The sequence below is a fragment of the Cnephaeus nilssonii genome, assembly GCF_951640355.1.
Source record: "Cnephaeus nilssonii genome assembly, chromosome: 12".
Lineage (NCBI taxonomy): Eukaryota > Metazoa > Chordata > Mammalia > Chiroptera > Vespertilionidae > Cnephaeus > Cnephaeus nilssonii.
The window spans coordinates 9,004,364-9,022,659 of NC_137083.1; the positions used below are offsets into that span (position 1 = coordinate 9,004,364).

General features: G+C 46.0%; 1 protein-coding gene across 2 annotated transcripts in view; it reads right to left on the reverse strand.

The window, feature by feature from the left end:
* Nucleotides 1-18,296, reverse strand: part of CHN2 (chimerin 2) — a 238,035-nt gene that overhangs the window by 64,069 nt on the left and 155,670 nt on the right. Inside the window, exons 4-6 of one of the 2 annotated variants that reach the window (XM_079786789.1) lie at nt 6,434-6,465; nt 3,125-3,238; nt 1,047-1,359 (exon numbers count right to left, since the gene is read on the reverse strand). In XM_079786789.1, the coding sequence (XP_079642915.1) occupies nt 1,047-1,359; nt 3,125-3,238; nt 6,434-6,465 (459 nt within the window). The remainder of the gene's footprint in view (nt 1-1,046; nt 1,360-3,124; nt 3,239-6,433; nt 6,466-18,296) is intronic. The other variant, XM_079786788.1, reaches the window with a different exon arrangement.

An 18,296-nucleotide genomic window follows, 5' to 3' on the forward strand; every position in this document is an offset into this window, starting at 1 on the left:
CAATTAGCAAATCAATTGAAATCACCCCCAGTCTGCCAACAGGACGAGCTGCCCCCTCGGCCCCTCCCTGTCTTCCTGGTGCATCCCCATTGCCAAAGCCAAAGCCCACCAGCCCACCTGAGGGTCCCTTGCTTTTGGCTAACACGGGACAACGGGGGCGGTGGGGGCTCCGTTCCGGTTTAATTAAGGATTAGCAACCACCAGAAGGAGCCGTGCCGGGGTTCTGCCCCCTTATTTAGATCTGCCCCACCCCAGCTCGCCTGAGAAGCTGCACGGGGCACAGACTCCGTGGGGGCTGCCGGGCCTGGCCGGCTGTCACTTTCTGTCAGTGGCGAACTGACAGGACCAGGCAAAGCAGATGGTTCCGAAAGGGGCACATCCAAAAGCCCGCCAGCAAACTGTGCGGTGTCTTCCACACATACAGCCAGGTACCGGAGAGGAACATCCCATCTTCCTGCCACCTCCCGCAGCAACATCCAGCCTCACCGCTCACCCGGGGGGCGTTTCTATCCTCTTTCTTTGGGGCAAAAGGCAGTCTGTCTTTCTAAGCCTCCGGGAGGCAGCCATCGTCACCACAAGGCTCACCAGTGTCAGTACAGTCTGCCCCCGAGGTGAGACCACCTTTACGAGCCGGCAGGCCTGCGGAGCGGGCGTGCACATGGTCCTCAGATAAGCCACCACAAACAGCACGGGTTTGGCCAGCTGGGTGCAATGTAGATGGAGCCCGTAACGCCTCTCATGCAATTAAAAGCAAGTGACTGTTGTCATCATACAACATCAATTTTTCCTTTCAAATTCCAAACAAACCCACGGATAATTATTTGTGGGAGTGCTGGGACTGACTGTCTGAGTTTGAGCAAATCTCTGAACACTTCTGGGTCTCAGTTTCCTCATCTGTAAAATGGGAGGGTTGAACTGGAAGATTTCTAAGGTCCCCTTAAGCACTAAAATTCTAGAGTTCTTAGGGTGGGGGTGGGTTTCCTCCAATATCTTGGCAAACCACACATATGATTAGTCACACGGCTTTTCAGCATCAAGACACACACCCTGTCTCCGCCACGGGTGCCTCTTACCTTTTCAACCGTGGGGTGCTCTTCACCCGTGACGCTCGCTTTCCGCGCCTCGTTCTTAGACCGGCTCAGCCTCCTGGACACCTTCTCCCTGAGCAGCGTGGCGTATCCGATGTGCTCATAGATGGGGTTTGTGGTCATCTTGGAAATGTACTCGGAGGCTTTTGTTTCTATGTACAGTGTTATCAGGCCATCTGTGACCAAGTCGTGAATGGACTCGAACCTCTTCTCGCCCACAAAGTGTTTTCCATCGTAGAAGAGCCTGTAGTTTAAGGTCTGGTTTCCAAACCTGCCAGGAGCGGGGCCAGAGGGGAATCAATGTTAGAAGTCAGACTGGTGAATAATGGCAGCCAACATTTTTCTGAGCGTGTCCTGTTTGCCAGGCACTGGGCTGAGCACGGGACGTGGTTCCCCCCATTGGGTATCATAGAGATCCTGCCAGGTAATCACAGTCCTTATCCCTGTTTCACTCCTGAGAGCACTGAGGCTTGAAGAGATGGGGTACCTGCTGGAGGCTGCACGCCTGGAAATTTAACCCCAGCTGGTCACACGGTGTCATTTAACCCTAGAGACCACTAAGGCCATTGGGGCCCTTATCATTCCCATTTGTAAGTCAGAGGGTAGCCACTGATTTGCAAATATATCTTACTTATAAGGTTCTTCATGGGTAGCCGCCACGCCCCATGCTCCTGCCCCTGTACTGCCAATTGCCTCTGCGAGGGAAGCTCCACGCCTGACCCCGCAGTCCCCTTCCTATTCCAGCTTGACCACCCCTCGTGCCTCCCAGTCAGTCCAGCTGCAGAAAACAAGGGGCCGTGTGCCGAGATCCCTGCTAGCACCACCACTGCCAGCGCCCCAGGGATCTAGCTTAGAGCATCCTCTCCCTTTCGGACTGGCTGTCCCCCTGGGCCGTGGTCCTACATCTCATGGCTCCGGCCTGGTTCGCACGGGGCCTGCAGCTCCAGCTGTGGGGCGCTGGGAAGATAGGCAAGGACTGTGCACACCCAGCACTGGGCAGCTTTGAAGCGCTTCCTCCTAATGGCATCATGTACGACATGCGACTACCACCCCCGGTAGCAATGGGGGAGGGGTCCTTCCATAGACACACTCTCTAGACGGAGCTCGGAGCGCGCCTTTGTGGGCTGGCCGGGCAGTGTCGCCATCGATTCCCTTCCCTCCATGGGGAAGGTCTTCCCACCTCCAAAGAGTTCACAGAATGAGTTTTTTGAAAGATGATCCAATTCTGAAATTGGATGCTTCCCCCAAATCTTAGAGGACTGCTGTGAGGACCACATGACATGACACACGTGGGCAAGCTGAGGAGAGTGCGGCGAATGCGTTTCAAGGGCTCTGACTCTCAATGCTTGTGATTTTGTGGGAAAAGGCTCTCGAGGACGCGGCGCCGAGGGCTCGCTGGCATGGAGCATCAGGAGAGCCACGGGGAGTTCTTTGGGTCGGTGTGGTCCCCGAGAGAACGCCATGGACAAACTGCACGCCCACTCAGGAACATGCGCACACACGTGTGTGCACACACAAGCACACTCGTGAGGAGAAGGCTTTGGACCAGGACTGCTGGGGAGCCGCTGAGCCGAAGCCTTTCTCCCTCGGCTGGCTCAGTGTTTCGGGCAGAAGTGGCTATAGGAGCACCGACCTTCTGGACAATTCTCCAGTTACTGTGTGTGCAGAGTCTCGCTGTCCATCTTGCTGATAACACCTGTGGCCCCGGACTGCGTGAGCCTCTAACACATTGCTGGTGCATTGTAAACCAAGGGAAAATAAAGCGTGTGCGTGTGTGTGTGTGTGTGTGTGTGTGTGTGTGGCGTGTGTGCAACGTGTAGGTTCAGAGTCTCTGTTTGGGATGATCAACAAGTCCCGAAATGGAGAGTGGAGAGGCTTGCACAACATTGAAAATATACTTAATGCCACTAATTGTACGCGTGAAAATAATTAAGATGGTCAATTTTCTGTTATGTACATTTCACAGCAATTTAAACATGGGCAAAAGGTGAAGTCAGTCGTAAGACAAGTGCAACAGTGGGCACGGTCACGCTCACCGCAGAGCTAGCGTGTAGCATCCCGGCTGGCGCTGGCTCTCTCTGAGGATGTAGGCGCCCTCCACGCCTCCGAGCAGCTCGTCAGCCTGCTCCCGCGAGATGATCCCGTGGAACCTGAGGGCAGAGGAGACCAGGACGCTCTGAACAGACCACACACAAAGCATGGACCACGCAGAGACGGCTACAAAGATGATCTTTGTGGCCACCGGGATCTCTGCCCCCCACCTGGGTGACTACTGTGCATCCTCAGGATGCACGGCAGCCACCCCTCAGCATGCACCCACACCCACCCTAAGCATTCAGGAGGCCAAACACAACGAACCCGCAGACCACCTGGCTTCCTGCTGCTGCTTTTGCTCACAAGCTGAACATTAAAATGGAAACAAATGCCAGGTTATGGCTCCTTTGTTAACCAGGGAGAATAACACAAGAGCAATTACCAGCTTAGATCGCTGCTCCAAACCAGAGACTATGTATTATCCTGATTGCAAATGAACATTATTGATTATCCACCTGCTTACTTCAGGTGCGGGTGTGTGGGTGCATGTGTGTGTTAACATTTGTTAATGTTAGAGGCTTATTCTCTGGAAAGGCTGGCCAGCTATAATAAATATTTCTCTATTTCTTTAAATGTTGAGAGTGATAGCTTAGGAATATGTTTGCAAAATGTTCCTTCCTGGAAGAGGGCAGGGAGAGAGGGAAGTCAGCTAGAAATGAAGTTTTGGGTTTCCCCCCAAGGAATGCAAAGATTAAGTTGGGGGACAGTGCATGATCTTGGAGCACTGCTCTCAGTGTGCTGTGACATAGAGCCACCCTCCTGCCCCAAAGGAGGCTAGTGTCACCAGTTCTAGCGGGAGACCTGGAGGGGTCTGTGCAGAGCCACGCTCCGTGGGTTCCCGTGGCCCCTGTAGAGCATGTGTGGGATTGCAACTGGTGGATCAGTTCTCGGGGCTCCTGGAGCTGAGCAGAGAGGTTTGGGGCCTGGATTGTGAGTGTGACCACTGGACCCTGCCAACCTCATGGGGAAGCTTCTATGTGGCATGAGCTGGGGCCAGAGAGGGCTGGGCAGACACCCTGAGCCAAGAGACCCGATACGGGGCCCCTGAGAGTGGGAGAGGGAGGGGAAGAAAGGACATTGGGCATCAGGAAGTTCCCCACACCAGAGTCAGAAAGGACAAAGCGGGTGTCACAGGAGGTTGGAGGCTGGGATGTCAGAACAGTCTGACCATGTGACCGACCGTGGCCTGGGTAGGGCAGGGCAGGGGTGGCCAGCAGGACAAGGCACACACAGAGGGCTCAGGGACCTGATGCCCCGGCCCCATGTCACTTTCAGGGGTGGAGGAATATACCGAATAGGCAGTTAACCTGGAAGTAGGAAGTTTTCATGACTTTGGCTTCATGTGTTTAAGTGATGACCAGCAGCCTATTCAGTGTCAGAACCAAATTCAATCCAATTGTTCCACAAAAGAAACCACAGGTCTGTGAATCCGAGGACCCAGTCCGTGGCTCCTCTTCCCCTTTATGCATGGATTTTCAGATAGCCATGGTGTGTGTGTCTCATGACCCCAACTTTGTGAAAGGAAAGCGAGGCCAGAGGCTGGGAGAAGGGGGGAAGAAGGGCACATGGTCTCACTCATGTTCAGCTGACGGGTGCTGTGCACCATCTAGTGTCCCATACGTGCTAACTTCCCCAAATTAGAAGGTATTAACTCGTTAAAAATTTCAATAACAAAAACAATATCTATGCACAGTGAAAAAATTCAAAAGTTAAAGCCACTAACACAATGAAAATAAAATCGTAAATAAATATTCTCTTTCCCTACATGTGCCCTTGTCAACCGTTTTTGTGTGTAATTCCTTCTAAGAAAAACACACACACATATATGTTTGTTGAATAGAGCATGTATTACTTTTGGAATGGAACAAAACAACAACAAAAAAGCTTTCATTTTGGAGGAAAAAAAGGGAAATGCAGAATCCGAAGTTTTGAGTGAATTTCCCTCTGGCACATGTTCCTTTTATGTGGTTCAGGAAACGTGCCCTGGGTCTCCTCTCACTGCAGAGCTTACGAGGTTGGGGGGTGGGGGATGAGAATGAGAGGGGTATTCCACAAAACGTTTCTGCAAAAGATAAAAACTGCAAAATAAATGGAGGTCCTTTTGGAATTCATGTCGGACAGTGTTCCATTGGAGAAGTGTATGGAGGTTTTCATTTTCTCTTGTTTTATAAACTGTGCTTTCTGGGAGCAAAATCCAGATCAGCATATGGAAGAAAAAAAAATGGCACACGCACCACTAATGAGGCTGGGCATTCGGGATGTGAGGGACGTGGGGTGGATGAGAGCGGAGGCCAGGGTTCCGCCGTGCTCCAGAGGGGCCGCAGGTGCTCCAGAGCGGTCGGCTGAATCCCCAAGCTTGGGGAGGAGGCACAGAAATGCAGCCGTGGCAATTAGGAAGTGGCTGGGGGCCGGGACAACTAAGAGGGTCATTAATCACGAAGAGGAAGCTCTGATGGGTAAGGGGATGGAGGAAGAAGGTGTAGGATTGGTGGGGAGAGCTTGGGAGGTGGACTTGAAGGAGACTAGGCCTCCTTAAGACCTCCTCCAGGTTGGACGTGGGAAGAAAGTGAATTGACAGCCGCCCCCACTCAGCCTGTCCTGCCTGCCCTGTGAGCTACTCTCTAGGCCTCAGACTTAACCACTGAGTAATGATGTTTGTTTGCTTTGTCGTACGTTTCTGAGAGAGCAAAGCAAAACAAGACTCAAAATGAAGAGGAAAATGGGAGGAAATAATGAGGGTATTAAGGCAATTTAGCTAATATAGCTAAGTCAAGGGAAATGATCATTTCGGCTTTATGAGACTGCGGGGACGTGGGGGTGACATTCCTGAGTATTGCATTTACTGGGGTGCATGAAAGATAGGAGTTCAGCTACAGGTTACGATCTTTGACACCCTAAATGTTTATATAACATTGAGATAGAAAGTGAAATAAAACACAAAGTCTCAATTATGGAAAATGCTGCCTCATGTTTCAAATATTTGCCTGGCCCTCAGCAGCTGCTTCTGTGGAGAGGGGTGTATGTACCAGGAGACACTCCCCCTCCCACATTAACAGGAGCCAAGCACCTGAGTCTTAGAAAGAAAATGCAATACAAAGGGGTCCCATTACATTTATCGTTCTTGTTAGACTCTTGCACAGTGGACATTTGATGAAGACCTTATATTAGAAGCTTTTTAATATTTATAGTTAAATGACATATGAATTGACTACTTACTACATTATTAAAACAAAGAATAGCATAATACATACTCTCTTCCATAATATTTTGGTCTGTTTTCCACCTATATTAAAAGAAGAACAATATTAATAATGCATTTGAATTCAAATCAGATAGATAAAAATGCTTTTCAAACAAACAGAGCTGGAGTCCTGGTTGTAATGTTATTACAGTTTTTGTTCCCAAAATTAGAGATCCATGAATCTGTGGCATTAACCAACACATCCCCCTGTCTGGGGAAGGAATGTTCTAGAATCATCATATTGCTCTAAGCATTTAGGCTCCTTTCTTCACCCAAACCCAACCATCTAATAAAAGAATTTCAAAGGAAACAAAGTGATGCTTATTTTAATATTAGGAAATTTATAAAGATATTACATGGCTTCATCCTGGAGGATAAAAGGGATATTTTTAGCATGAATAAAACATAAGCACTTATTTCAATCTTCACCCACTTGTTTCATTATGTATTTACAATAAAGATGAGGCGTGCATCTGGGTTAAAAAATAACTTTCATTTGGTCCCTTCTCACATAAAGTCAATATTCTAACATTCTTATTTTTTCAACAAATGACTAATGACTAAAATTACTTGACACCAGAGATATAGACGCAGAGGACAAGATTTATGACTCAACCAAACACCACAAGCATTTCAGAAAAGATTTTCCAATCACAGCTTTTGCCTTGGGGTTATTAACCCATGGAATTTTTATCTCATAGAGAATAGTCTACTTTCACACGAACTTTCTTTTCTGATGTTCCTCGTGTTGGAGTTGGGGAGAAATGAACAGGAATTCTCATGATCAGCTTTTGTTCTTCTAGTCTAACTGCAGGGACTAGAAAACAGTGGGGCCACATTAACTTATGAATTTCCATTGATGTTATGACAGCGTACAATATGAGCCTGCAGCTGTTTTATTTATAGTTATTTCTGTCTACAGTCAAATGGGGACTTTTTAAAAAATTATTTCTAATCCTCACCTCTTATTGATTTTAGAGAGACAGGAAGGGAAAGAGAGAGAGAAACATTGATGTGAAAGACAAACATTGATTGGTTGCCTCCCATCCGCACTCTGACTAAGGATCAAACTTGTAACCTTTTGATGCACTGAAGACGTTCCAACCAACCGAGCCACCCTGCCAGGGCTCAAGTGGGGAGTTTTCTCTGCAGGGCTCATAGGTAGGGAAAGAGGTGGGATTTCAAGGTACTGTCCTACCTCCACCCTCCAAAGGATGCAGGGGACCCAAAGGGGTAGAAGGGAGCTAGAGAGAAATGGTCAGAAAGGGGGAGCCAGGAATCTGAGGGCCACATTCACAATCCTGCTTGGACAAGCTTGACTGGCATAAACTATTCATGTAGACACTTCTAAGTATGTGCTCACTCACCTGTGCATTTTATACTGAAAAGCACTGAACTGAGAGGGGAGCATTCATAACTCTCAGTCTTCGAGGTGTGAAGCCTGCTCAGTGTCACTTACAGAGGAAGATCTAAAACACGTCATTAACAGAAGCACCGAGTGTGAAACGGCACCTTGTTATCTGACGTATACCATGACACTACGTGCTGGAGAGCTTTTCAATATGAGTTGAACATTTTGTCATTCATATCATTCTATTGGCTTTCAAAGTTCTTTCTTCCTTTTATGATACCGTAGATATCTGAATACAACACCTAGATGGCACAGAAGAAATTTAGTTCCAGAAAAGCCAGTGGAGGTAGACAAGGCATAATGGGCAAGATATCTCTGCGTTCTTAGAGAGAAGGATTACAATGATGCCTTATGTAGAAGGACAATTTTCTTTCCATCTTTTTGGTTGAGTCATAACACACATTTGCAAATCTGGGTGTAGGTTCTAACCCATTTCTCTTCTCTATCCTCTTATCTCCCCAGAAGGGGAGAGTCATCTAACTTCCCCGATGGGCAGCATGGTAGAGAGAGCCTACCTCTAACTGCTGGCACGCAGGTAACTAGCTAATCAATGTTGAATTTAATTGACTCTTCAGACAACAAATTGCTTTCAGTTCATTAATCCATCATAAACACTTACTGTGTTCAGGACTCTGTGCTAAGCCCTGCAATCGTTCGTGAAGTGATGACCTCTCAGGCATGAGAGGAAGGGTCCAAGGAGCTCAGGGGTGCTCTGCACGTGCAGCAGGAGGACATACCTGAGAAATCTAACACAGCCTCGGTCATCTCCTCCCGTGTAGGGAAGCCAATAGTTACGGTGCCTTGAAGGAGACTAAATAAGACCCTGCCTAGAGGACAGTTGGGTCTAATTGAGAGACAAATATGCATATGGAAACCATGAGCAGATAAATCAAGAGCATTGAATTGTGTGTGGGAGATTACACCTGGAATATGGTCATGGAATTTGTCCCCAATATTGCAGGAGACGTATACTAAAATATTCTTTATTTGAAATTCCAATGTACGTAGGCACCCTGTTTTTATTCTTCTTTTCTAAGTCTGGCAACCCTTCATAGGGGGAGATGAAAGGTAGGAAAGGGAAGAGAAGGGAAGACAGAGGTGTGGGCGTCCATCTGATACCTGCTCCCCTGGTCAGACTCGATCTCTTTTCCTTTTGTTGTACAGCTGTCCTTGTTAACTTAAAGAGAGAAATACTGGCTGGGATCAAACCCAAACAAACAATGACCCTCTCCTTTTCCTAAACTTTTTGCTCACAGGAATTGAAACAGCCTCAATCTCCACACTTCACTGAGCTTTTAACCACACAAGAGCTTAATTTAAGTTGAACAACCCCAGGAAAATCATAGGCATCCACATTTTTTTCAAGGTGCCCTTAGATGCAGACAAAACAGTCAAAAATATCAATTTCCCAAATATTACTAAAACGCCTTTAAATAACTATACAACAATCTGATAAGAATTTCTGCCTGATATAAACTATTTAAGCACCAATAACAAAATTGTCTAACACTTAATGGAGTCATTCATAGGAGTTGTGTGCAGTCCACTGCTGAATAGAATAGGGATTGTTTATGCTTCTACACTGAGCATCTATATATATAAAACCCTAAGCGACCAGTCGACCATTCGACTGTTCGACTGTTCAACCAGTTGCTATGACGTGCACTGACCATGGGGGGGGGGGGGCAGATGCTCAACGCAGGAGCTGACCCCTGGTGGTCAGTGCACTCCCACAGCAGGAGCACTGCTCAGCTGACCAATGGGCGCCAGAAGCCGGGCTCATGGCTGGCCTCTCCCACCACTGCGGCAGCACTACCGAGCAGTAGCGGCAGCAGGCACAGCAGGGCTGAGATGAGCAGGAGCGGCGTGGCGCCCGGTCTGGGCTCAGGCTCCTCCCTGGCCACCTACCACTTCGCACACTACTATATCCCTCGGGGGATGTTGGACTGCTGGTTTTGGCCTAATCCCCAGGGATCGAGCTGAAACCGGCAGTCCAACATCTCCTGAGGGGTCCTGTATTGCGAGAGGGCTCAGGCCAGGCTGAGGGACCCCACCTGTGCACGAACCTGTGCACTGGGCCTCTAGTGTACTATAATAAAAACCAACCATGAAATAATATTGCCAAAGATTTTAAAAATACTCTCTAAATTGGACCTGCATTGGTAGTGCCCCCAGGTACCAGGCCTGAACAAATACTAAGGGGCTATATCCTCAGGGAGAAAAGCAGGAAAATTGTGGATATATGTCCAGTAGACTTAAACACGAGGCCAATCGGAGCACTGAGATATGAGAGAGACCTCCTTCCATCTCCTGGCAGCCCTGCTACTCAGAGTGTGGTCCGGGGACCGGCCTCCGGCAGCAGGGGCGCTACCTGGGAGCTGGTTGGAAATCGAAGTATTTCATATTCCAGTTGTAATCTTCCACACACAGCACATCGAAGGGGTCGCGTACACACTAAAGCTTGAGCAGCTGCCACAGGAGAACTTGTCGTAGCAGGTTTTCACTGGAAGAAGGATTTGGGCTAAAACGTTTTGTAAGTTGTCATAGCAAACACGCGATATTTGCGGTGGGGGGTGTTCTGAGAGCAAAGTGCTGACTGTTTGCAGAGCGAGGCAAAGATTACGAATGTGGAGCCCTGCTGTCAGTTTAATTGCTGGGTGACCCTCAGTAGGTCATTACACTTCTTTGCATCTCATTTTCCGCAATTTTCAATAAAACTGGAGTTATAAGAATGCGCTGCTTTAATAAGGCTGTTTTGAAGATTGGATGAGATAATGCATATAAAAATGGTGAGGCTTGGAACACTGTCGGTAACAGGTTATCATTTATTGAGTAGCTACTCTGTGCCAGGAATGTCCTTTGGGCTTCCCATGTTTATCTCATGTAAGCCTTCAAACAACACTGGGGGGCACATGAGCTCTCTTATTCTACAGAGAGCCCCTAAACAATGAGCGTGAGGTCACAGGACTAGCACCTGGCTTCAAACCCAGCACAGACCCCTGGGTGCTTCTTCAGAGCAGACGCCAACCCGTGCCAAGGACTTCATCGGCTAGGGCACAGTGCTGCCCTTCGCTTAAATACTGGACTGTCCAAATTGTCCTGCGCTTTTCTTTGCCAGGACTGAACGCCTTAAAATCTCTTTGTGATGACTGAATTCTGCCCACGAGTTAACACATGAGAACCAGGGCTCAATCTGCCTCTCTCAACTGTTTCTCTGTAATGTAGAAGTGTGTGTATTCCAAGCTACCTGGTTAATTTCCAGTGCCTCCTTCTGATTTTAAGGACACATTCTCAGCACTTTGCAAAGCTTGAAAGAACGAGCAGGGTGACAGCTGCACAGTGAGAGACAGGAAACATAATCCTTAAATGAGTTTGCTTTATAGTCGGATTATCATTGCCTAGATAAACACAAGTTCTTTTGTATTCAACACAAAGACATTCAAAGAATATTGTGAGTCCTCTGTAAACAAGGTTTCCAATTATTGGAAAAACAAAGCTCTTATAATCTCTCAGCAGCTGGTATATGTTAAGTTTTTGCTTAATAGAAATCATTTTAAAATTCAATTTAGCAACCTCCTACGCAGGGCAGCTAGATGGCTGGATTTTCTGAGCTACTGATCAAATGTAGAGAAATGGGTTTTGATGACAGGGTTTGTATTGGTGATATTGGGGTGATTTCATCCAGAAAAAAAAAATAGATAGGGCTAATTCCGTTTGAAAGTTCTCTATTGAAAAGGAGAGAAGGAAAACTCAAGTGCTGAAATGTACACTCTCCCAGTGAAAGAGCATAGTATGGGATGGAAACTGAGCAAGCTTTAAAATCCGTTTCCGTTCATCTAGAATCTAAGGCCTTATTTTTTCTCGTGGCATTCCTTTAAAGCTTCCGGAATTCTGATGGGCACTATGAGGTGAATCCCTTCCAGTCTTGATTAGGATGTATGATAAAAACAACCACAAAAAAATCTACTGGCCAGTCTTTCTGCAATAAACCTCCTCACAGGGTACCCAGGGCTTTGCAAAGTTCCGTGAGTGTACACGAGTCAGGCCCTTTAGTGACCTTCCAGATCTCCCTGTCTGACCTTTGGTCACTCTCCCATCTATCTTTCACACTGAGGTCGAAAAATGCAGACCTCATCACGTGGCTCCCTGCTCCAAATTGTTCACTGGCCCCTCCCTGCCATGTGGTCAAACCTCCTCACCTTGGTGAGACCTGCAGACCACCCTCCCTAAAAGTGGTATTTCTTCTCCTCGGTATATCCATCTCTCTTCTCTCGTTTGATATCCCCCCAATGCATTTATCATCATCTGATACTACATATTTCACTTGTATGTGTGTTTTTAATCTCCCATCCAAATGGAAATTACACAAGGGCAGCGATTTTAGTGCTTTGCTTACTGTTGGATCTTTAGCATTTAGAACAGAGCTGGCACACAGTCGGTGCCCAGTAAATATTTACGGAATGAATAAAAGAATGGCATACAGGGTCTTCCTAACATGGCCTTCCTTGGGCATCCAGAGTATGTCCTTAGCACACACTCTTGGCCCCGCTACATCCTCATTCCCCAGTTCTTTATTTTCCTAATACAGGACTCTTTGTGGTTCCTGAAGACCCTGGTCCCTTAGGCCATTCTTTGGTCAGGACATTTCCCTGCATGTCATTCTAATACTTGGTCTCCAACCCATCTATGCCCGAACCTGGCAAAATCTCACTGATCTTAAAAATAAGAAGTAAAATAATGCCATCTTGGGGAAATCTCCTCTGGCGTTGGTATTATTTCCTACCTTCCTTCTGAACTTTATAAAAGCGGAGTTAGGGCCTTGATCTTCCTGCGATTTGTATTGTTGGCCTTTACGGCATCTAGACGTGAGCTGCGGCAGGAAAGGACTCCTCTCTTTCTGTCTCTGTTGCCCAGCATGCAACAGTGTAGCTTGTACAGAGCTCAGTTTCATGGAAGCAATAGATTGTTTGAAAGACAGCTCGGCTAACGGCCCCACACCCGCTTTCTGGGCTTACTGAAATTTCAGAGGGGGCCTCTGTGAAAATATCGGCAGTCCTGGTGGCTCACACTTGACGCTTTATGCCTCTAAGCCATAGGACAAAACTAGCTTCCCTCCCAGTTTCCTGTTATCTCCAAGGAGTGAAGACTGGAGACAACAGGGAGCAACCTTGACTTATAGTCAGTGACTCCGCTAATTCTCTAGCAAGGTGTGAACATGGGAAACAACATAAACCACTGGGATGCTCTCACCCATGAATTTGCAGGAGAAACTATTAAGAGAAACAGAGTGATTCACATGCATGGCAGAGCCTAACAGCAACAACAGTAATAATGGCCAATAGTTATTAAAAACTTACTACGGACCAAGCATTGTTCTAAGCACTTTCTTCACAGATATTAACCCATTCAATCCTTGTGACTACTCAATAGGTACGACTTGATCATACCCACTCCCACAGGATCAACTGAGGCACAGAGCAGCAGAGTATAAAGGCAGGCTTTACCATTCGAAAGCTGGGGCCCCTAACCATCACACCTACTGCCCAGAGGTGCATCTGTCCTGCTTCCTGGATCCCCGGAGATGTCCTGCCTCACATACCATCCCAAAGGCCCTGATTGTCCAGCTTTCCCTTCAGAGAACTTTTTCATAACCCTCCAACCAACCTCTGTCATTTTTGTTACTGTTGTTGGTTTGTGGTTTTTATTTTACTTACTTACTTATTTATTTATTTATTTATTTATTTATTTTCGCTAAAGTTAGCCAGATTTGGTTTCTGTTGTTCACAATAGAATCCTAAGTGATATTCCCATTAAGTCCTAATCTCCAGGGCCAGAGCCAGGGCGGCTGTAAGGCTTAGCACGCTCCATAGAGGATACTGACCTACAACCAGGACTGGGAATAACTGTGGGCTGCAGTTCCAAAACATGGAGAAGACGAACACCTTCCTAGGAGCTAGGCACACCTTCCTAGGACCTCTTCATGGCTTTTGATCCACTCTCACAGCAGGCTTCCAGAAACACCCAAAAGCCTCTCCAGCTGGCCCAGAGCACCCCCTGGCAGCTCATGGTGACCCAGGCGTCATTGCTACGTCTTCCCTGGCACTGCCTCCTTGGCTCCATGTGTTGGCTCCCAACACCCGCCTCAGGCTCTCCTTGTTTGGACAACACAATTAAGTGTGCTGCTCTGGCTCTGCCTGCTTCCTTGCCTAGCATTTTATAATCACCTGCCAGCATCCTGAAGCCACAGCTCCAGGTACAATGGCTCTTTCCTCCCATCTGAGCCAAATCCCATGGAGGCCATATTGGCCAGAGTGGTTGGTTGGCTTCCCACCAGGTAGGAGAATCAAATGGAGTTGGTCAACCTGGCCATCCTCCTGATATTTCCTACAGACAGTCACCTTGTTAAAAAAAAAGAATCAAAACCCCAAATTTAATCATATCTTTAAGAATAAAATTTTATCTTTCTATCTAACTCATATCACTGTTGCTTCAAAATACACTTTGCCCTTCCTTTGGTCTTCAGTGCAAATGAGAATCTGAGAATAGTCTCCACAGGATAAGTTTCCCTCTATTAAAAGCCATTTCTGAGACACCTGGTGGCCTGTTCTTCTCCATACTATATAATCCTTGTTCTCTTAAACCTTTTCTAATAGAGCCTGCTTTCCAGTCCTTAATTCATCTTCATTATTCTCCTTGGAAGTCTCTTTAAATTCTCCACATACCTGTTAGGCTCAAAGAGCTTGAAGTACCCAATAGAATCGAATCAAATCAAGGGAAAACTAATGTTGCTGTTAAGATTCTAGGGGACAAAAAGATTGTGTGAGTACACTCATTCAATTCTTCATTCTTGATAGTAAATTCCTTCCTTTAAAGCTTAATGGTATTTGGGTTAAGTGATACTCTACAATTTGGAAAAGGCAAACAACGTCCATCATTCTCATTCTTCTCCCCTGTTCTTTTTTCCTTCCTCCTTCAGAAATGTAAGAGTATCCAAATGTAAGTGTTCATTGTAAGTATTCAAATGTCTGTGTTCAAACTGATGAATAAAATTAATCTAACAAAAGAAAAAGAAAGAGGAACAGAATGTGGGAGATGGTAGAAATTAAATATTGTCTGGAGAAATATTCTCAATTGTTTTTGCATTATAGCCTCCTATGAACTCTTTTTACACACTTACTTTTTTCTCCCCTATCCTCTATTCCCAATGGAAAATTAATACTATAGGTAGGCTGAATATCTGTTTATGTTCCATATGTATATCTGTGCTTTATACACTAAGTGAGTACTATTTTGTTGCCTGCCCCTTAGGAACCAATTCCCTTGCCTCGGGGGTAATATTGCTCCCAATGAGAACTCAAGGTCTGGAGAGATTGCCCTGGCTTTCAGAATGCTGTACCATTTATTCTTCCACCAGGAAGGTGGAATAAATACCTTTGCCCCCTTCCTACAGATGAGAAAGCTACAATTCCTAGTGGTCAATTCATTTGCTCCCAGTCCTGCACAAGGTGAGCAGCAGAGTTAGGGTTGAAACCCAGTTTCTGATGCCATAAGATCCAGAATCCTGTTCTCTATTCTTTAAAAACATTGTCTAATTTAGCAGTTCTATTATAGGCACTGCCCCAGAGTAATTCACAACATGGCAATAAATAAGACCGAAAGCACATTATTAATGTTTGTTTTTACTCTCAATTTTTTTTTCCTGACAAGTTATTCCTTGTTAAACATTCTTGAGCTGGCCTCGCTGTGCTTCCTGCAGCATTGACACTGAGGCACCTTTCGGCCATTTGGGACTGTGCGCCCCAGAGATGGTTTTTGTTCCCTGGGTCAGAGCACATCCCGCCCTTGCTCCTCTTCTTCTTCTTTTTAAAACTGATTTTTAGGAAGAGAGGAAGGAAGAGAGAGAGAGAGAAACATCAATATGAGAGCGAAATATCCATCAACGGCCTCCTGTATGCTCCCTACTGGGGATTGAGCCCACAACCCAGGCATATGCCCTGAGAGAGAATTGAACGAGCAACCTTTCAGTCCATGGGATAACACCCAACCAACTGAACCACACCAGCCCGGACCTGCAATTGCTCTTCTTACACAAACAATCTTTGCCTTTTCTTCTTGACATTTTGTTATGATAATTTTCACCCAGTAGAAAGAATAAAAGACTTGTACAGCCAACACCCATATCCACACCACCTAGATTCTGTAACATTTACTATACTTGCTTTATGAAATAACTATTTATTCACCCCTCTAGCCACCCATTAATCCAACATTGTTTGGATGTATTTCATAGTAAATTTCAGACACACCCCTCTTTCCCTCCCCCAAATGCTTCAGCAGGCCAATCACTATATATTCGATAACATATAGGCTTTTAAAAGGAGAGTAACACCAGACTCGTTCTTGAAGTTAAAGAAAGTGAGCTTAGCCCTAGCTGGTTTGGCTCAATGGATAGAGCGTCGGAAGAGTCCCAGGTTCAATTCTGGCCAAGGACACATGCCTGCATTGCAGGCTCGATCCCCAGTGGGGGGCATGTGGGAGGCAGCCGATCGATGACTCTCTCTCACCATTGATGTTTCTATCTCTCTCTCCCTCTCTAAAATCAATAAAATATTTTTTTTAAAAAGTAAGTGAGCTTAGGTCACATGTTCAGATGGTGTTTCCAGATAAACAGGTTCCACCCACCTCTTTAATATCCTGCTGGTGGAGGACTATGCCACCTTTTCCAACAGGCCACTGTTTCTTGACAGGAAGAAAGTGACCACCACAAAGCAGTTGAAAGAACACCTGCTTATTGTAACTGCCCTGGCTTCTTTCATCAATTTATGTGTTAAACATGAAGGTCAAAACATTTCTTAAAATGAGATCAAGTGCATCCTAAATGAAAGGACTAAAATTCCCTTTTTTCCTAAGGTTTTTATAGTGTTTTGGAAAAGGTAAAAATTAAAGACCAATACTTCCAATCTATAGATGTCAGGCACTATTCTGAGAGCTTTGCATGTATTAACTCACTCTTCAAAGTTACTTCTAGTGCACGACTAGGGGTCAGCAAACTTTCCCTGGCAAGGGCTAGATAGTAAACACAGGGTGGGCAAAAGTAGGTTTACAGTTGTTCGTATGGAAAATCATACAAAAATTAATAAATAAGAATAAACTGTGTTTCATGTTTCAGAACTGTTACACCTACTTTTGACCCACCCGGTACTTTAGACTTTGAGGACGGCTGACTCAAATACTCAACTTGCTGTGGGAGCACAAAAGCAGCCAGAGACAACATGAAAAGGAATGAGCATTGCTGTGTTCTAATAAAACTTTCTTCACAAAAACAGTCGGCAGGCTCTTGTTTGTCAATGCCTGTACTGGACTAACAAAAGTTAGAGTGCATTCTCAAAAATCGGTTTCAGGATGTCTTACAGTCAGCTAGGACTGAGAGCTCGCCAATGCCTCAAAGGCCTTTTAATTGAATGGTGGATCACATCAGCTCTCTGTGTTCCTGCCCTTCCATCTCTTGCTGCACCGGGAGAAGACCACCATTAATTTTTAATCTATGGCCTAACAATGCCAACTTAAAACATAAAAATGCACTAAGGGAGGAAGTGGTTGAATTCTATTGCTGCGCAGCTGAGAATACTGAAACACTATGGCATCTGGCCTGCGTCCTTGAACGGTAATGGGTTGCTGAAGCATCATTAAACATGGTCTCTGAGAAGTCATGGAACCCTGAGCACCACAACAGAGCAAAGGGACAACCAGGACAGTGTAATCACAGACTTGGTAGATATACCAGGGAGACACTAGAACAGTTCATCAAACAATCAATGTGTGATTACCTAGAAGGACACGAGATGCTGATGGCAACCACTATGCCTCTGTCGGGCTGGGCCAAGGCTATTTAATTTCCTTCCACAATTTAGAAGGACACTGGCCATGCAAATAAGAAGGAAGGAAGAGATACCATTGCTAAAGCAAAGCTTGCTCTTTTGTCCAACGAGGCGGAGATATGGTGTATTAGAGCTAATGTCAAGAAAGACTATGATTTGTGAAAGGATACAACCCAAGGTGATGGATTACCAATGGCTCAGTCAGTGTAGGCCTGGAGACAACGAGTGGAGTGGTAGACTGAGGCAAGGATGCGGGACCAGGAGAGCACTGGGGCTGGCTTGGCTTTTATTGGCAAATTGGTCACCTATGATACCAAGCTAAGAAATGCTCATGAACCACACAGATGATCCACTGAACGAAGGAGCTGCCACTTGGAAAGCAGAAATAGAAAGTATTCCTGTCATAATGCCAATGGATCTGGTGTTTTCATTAATGCAAAGAACCATTAAAAGCAACAGTAAATCTAGCAAGAATTTTTGAACAGTCACAAGATAAGGAGGACCTCTTTAAAAAGCTGGCTTTCTTTAGTGCATATACTGAATATGAACGAACATGAGTATGAATCATCTTAGAACCGAATTAG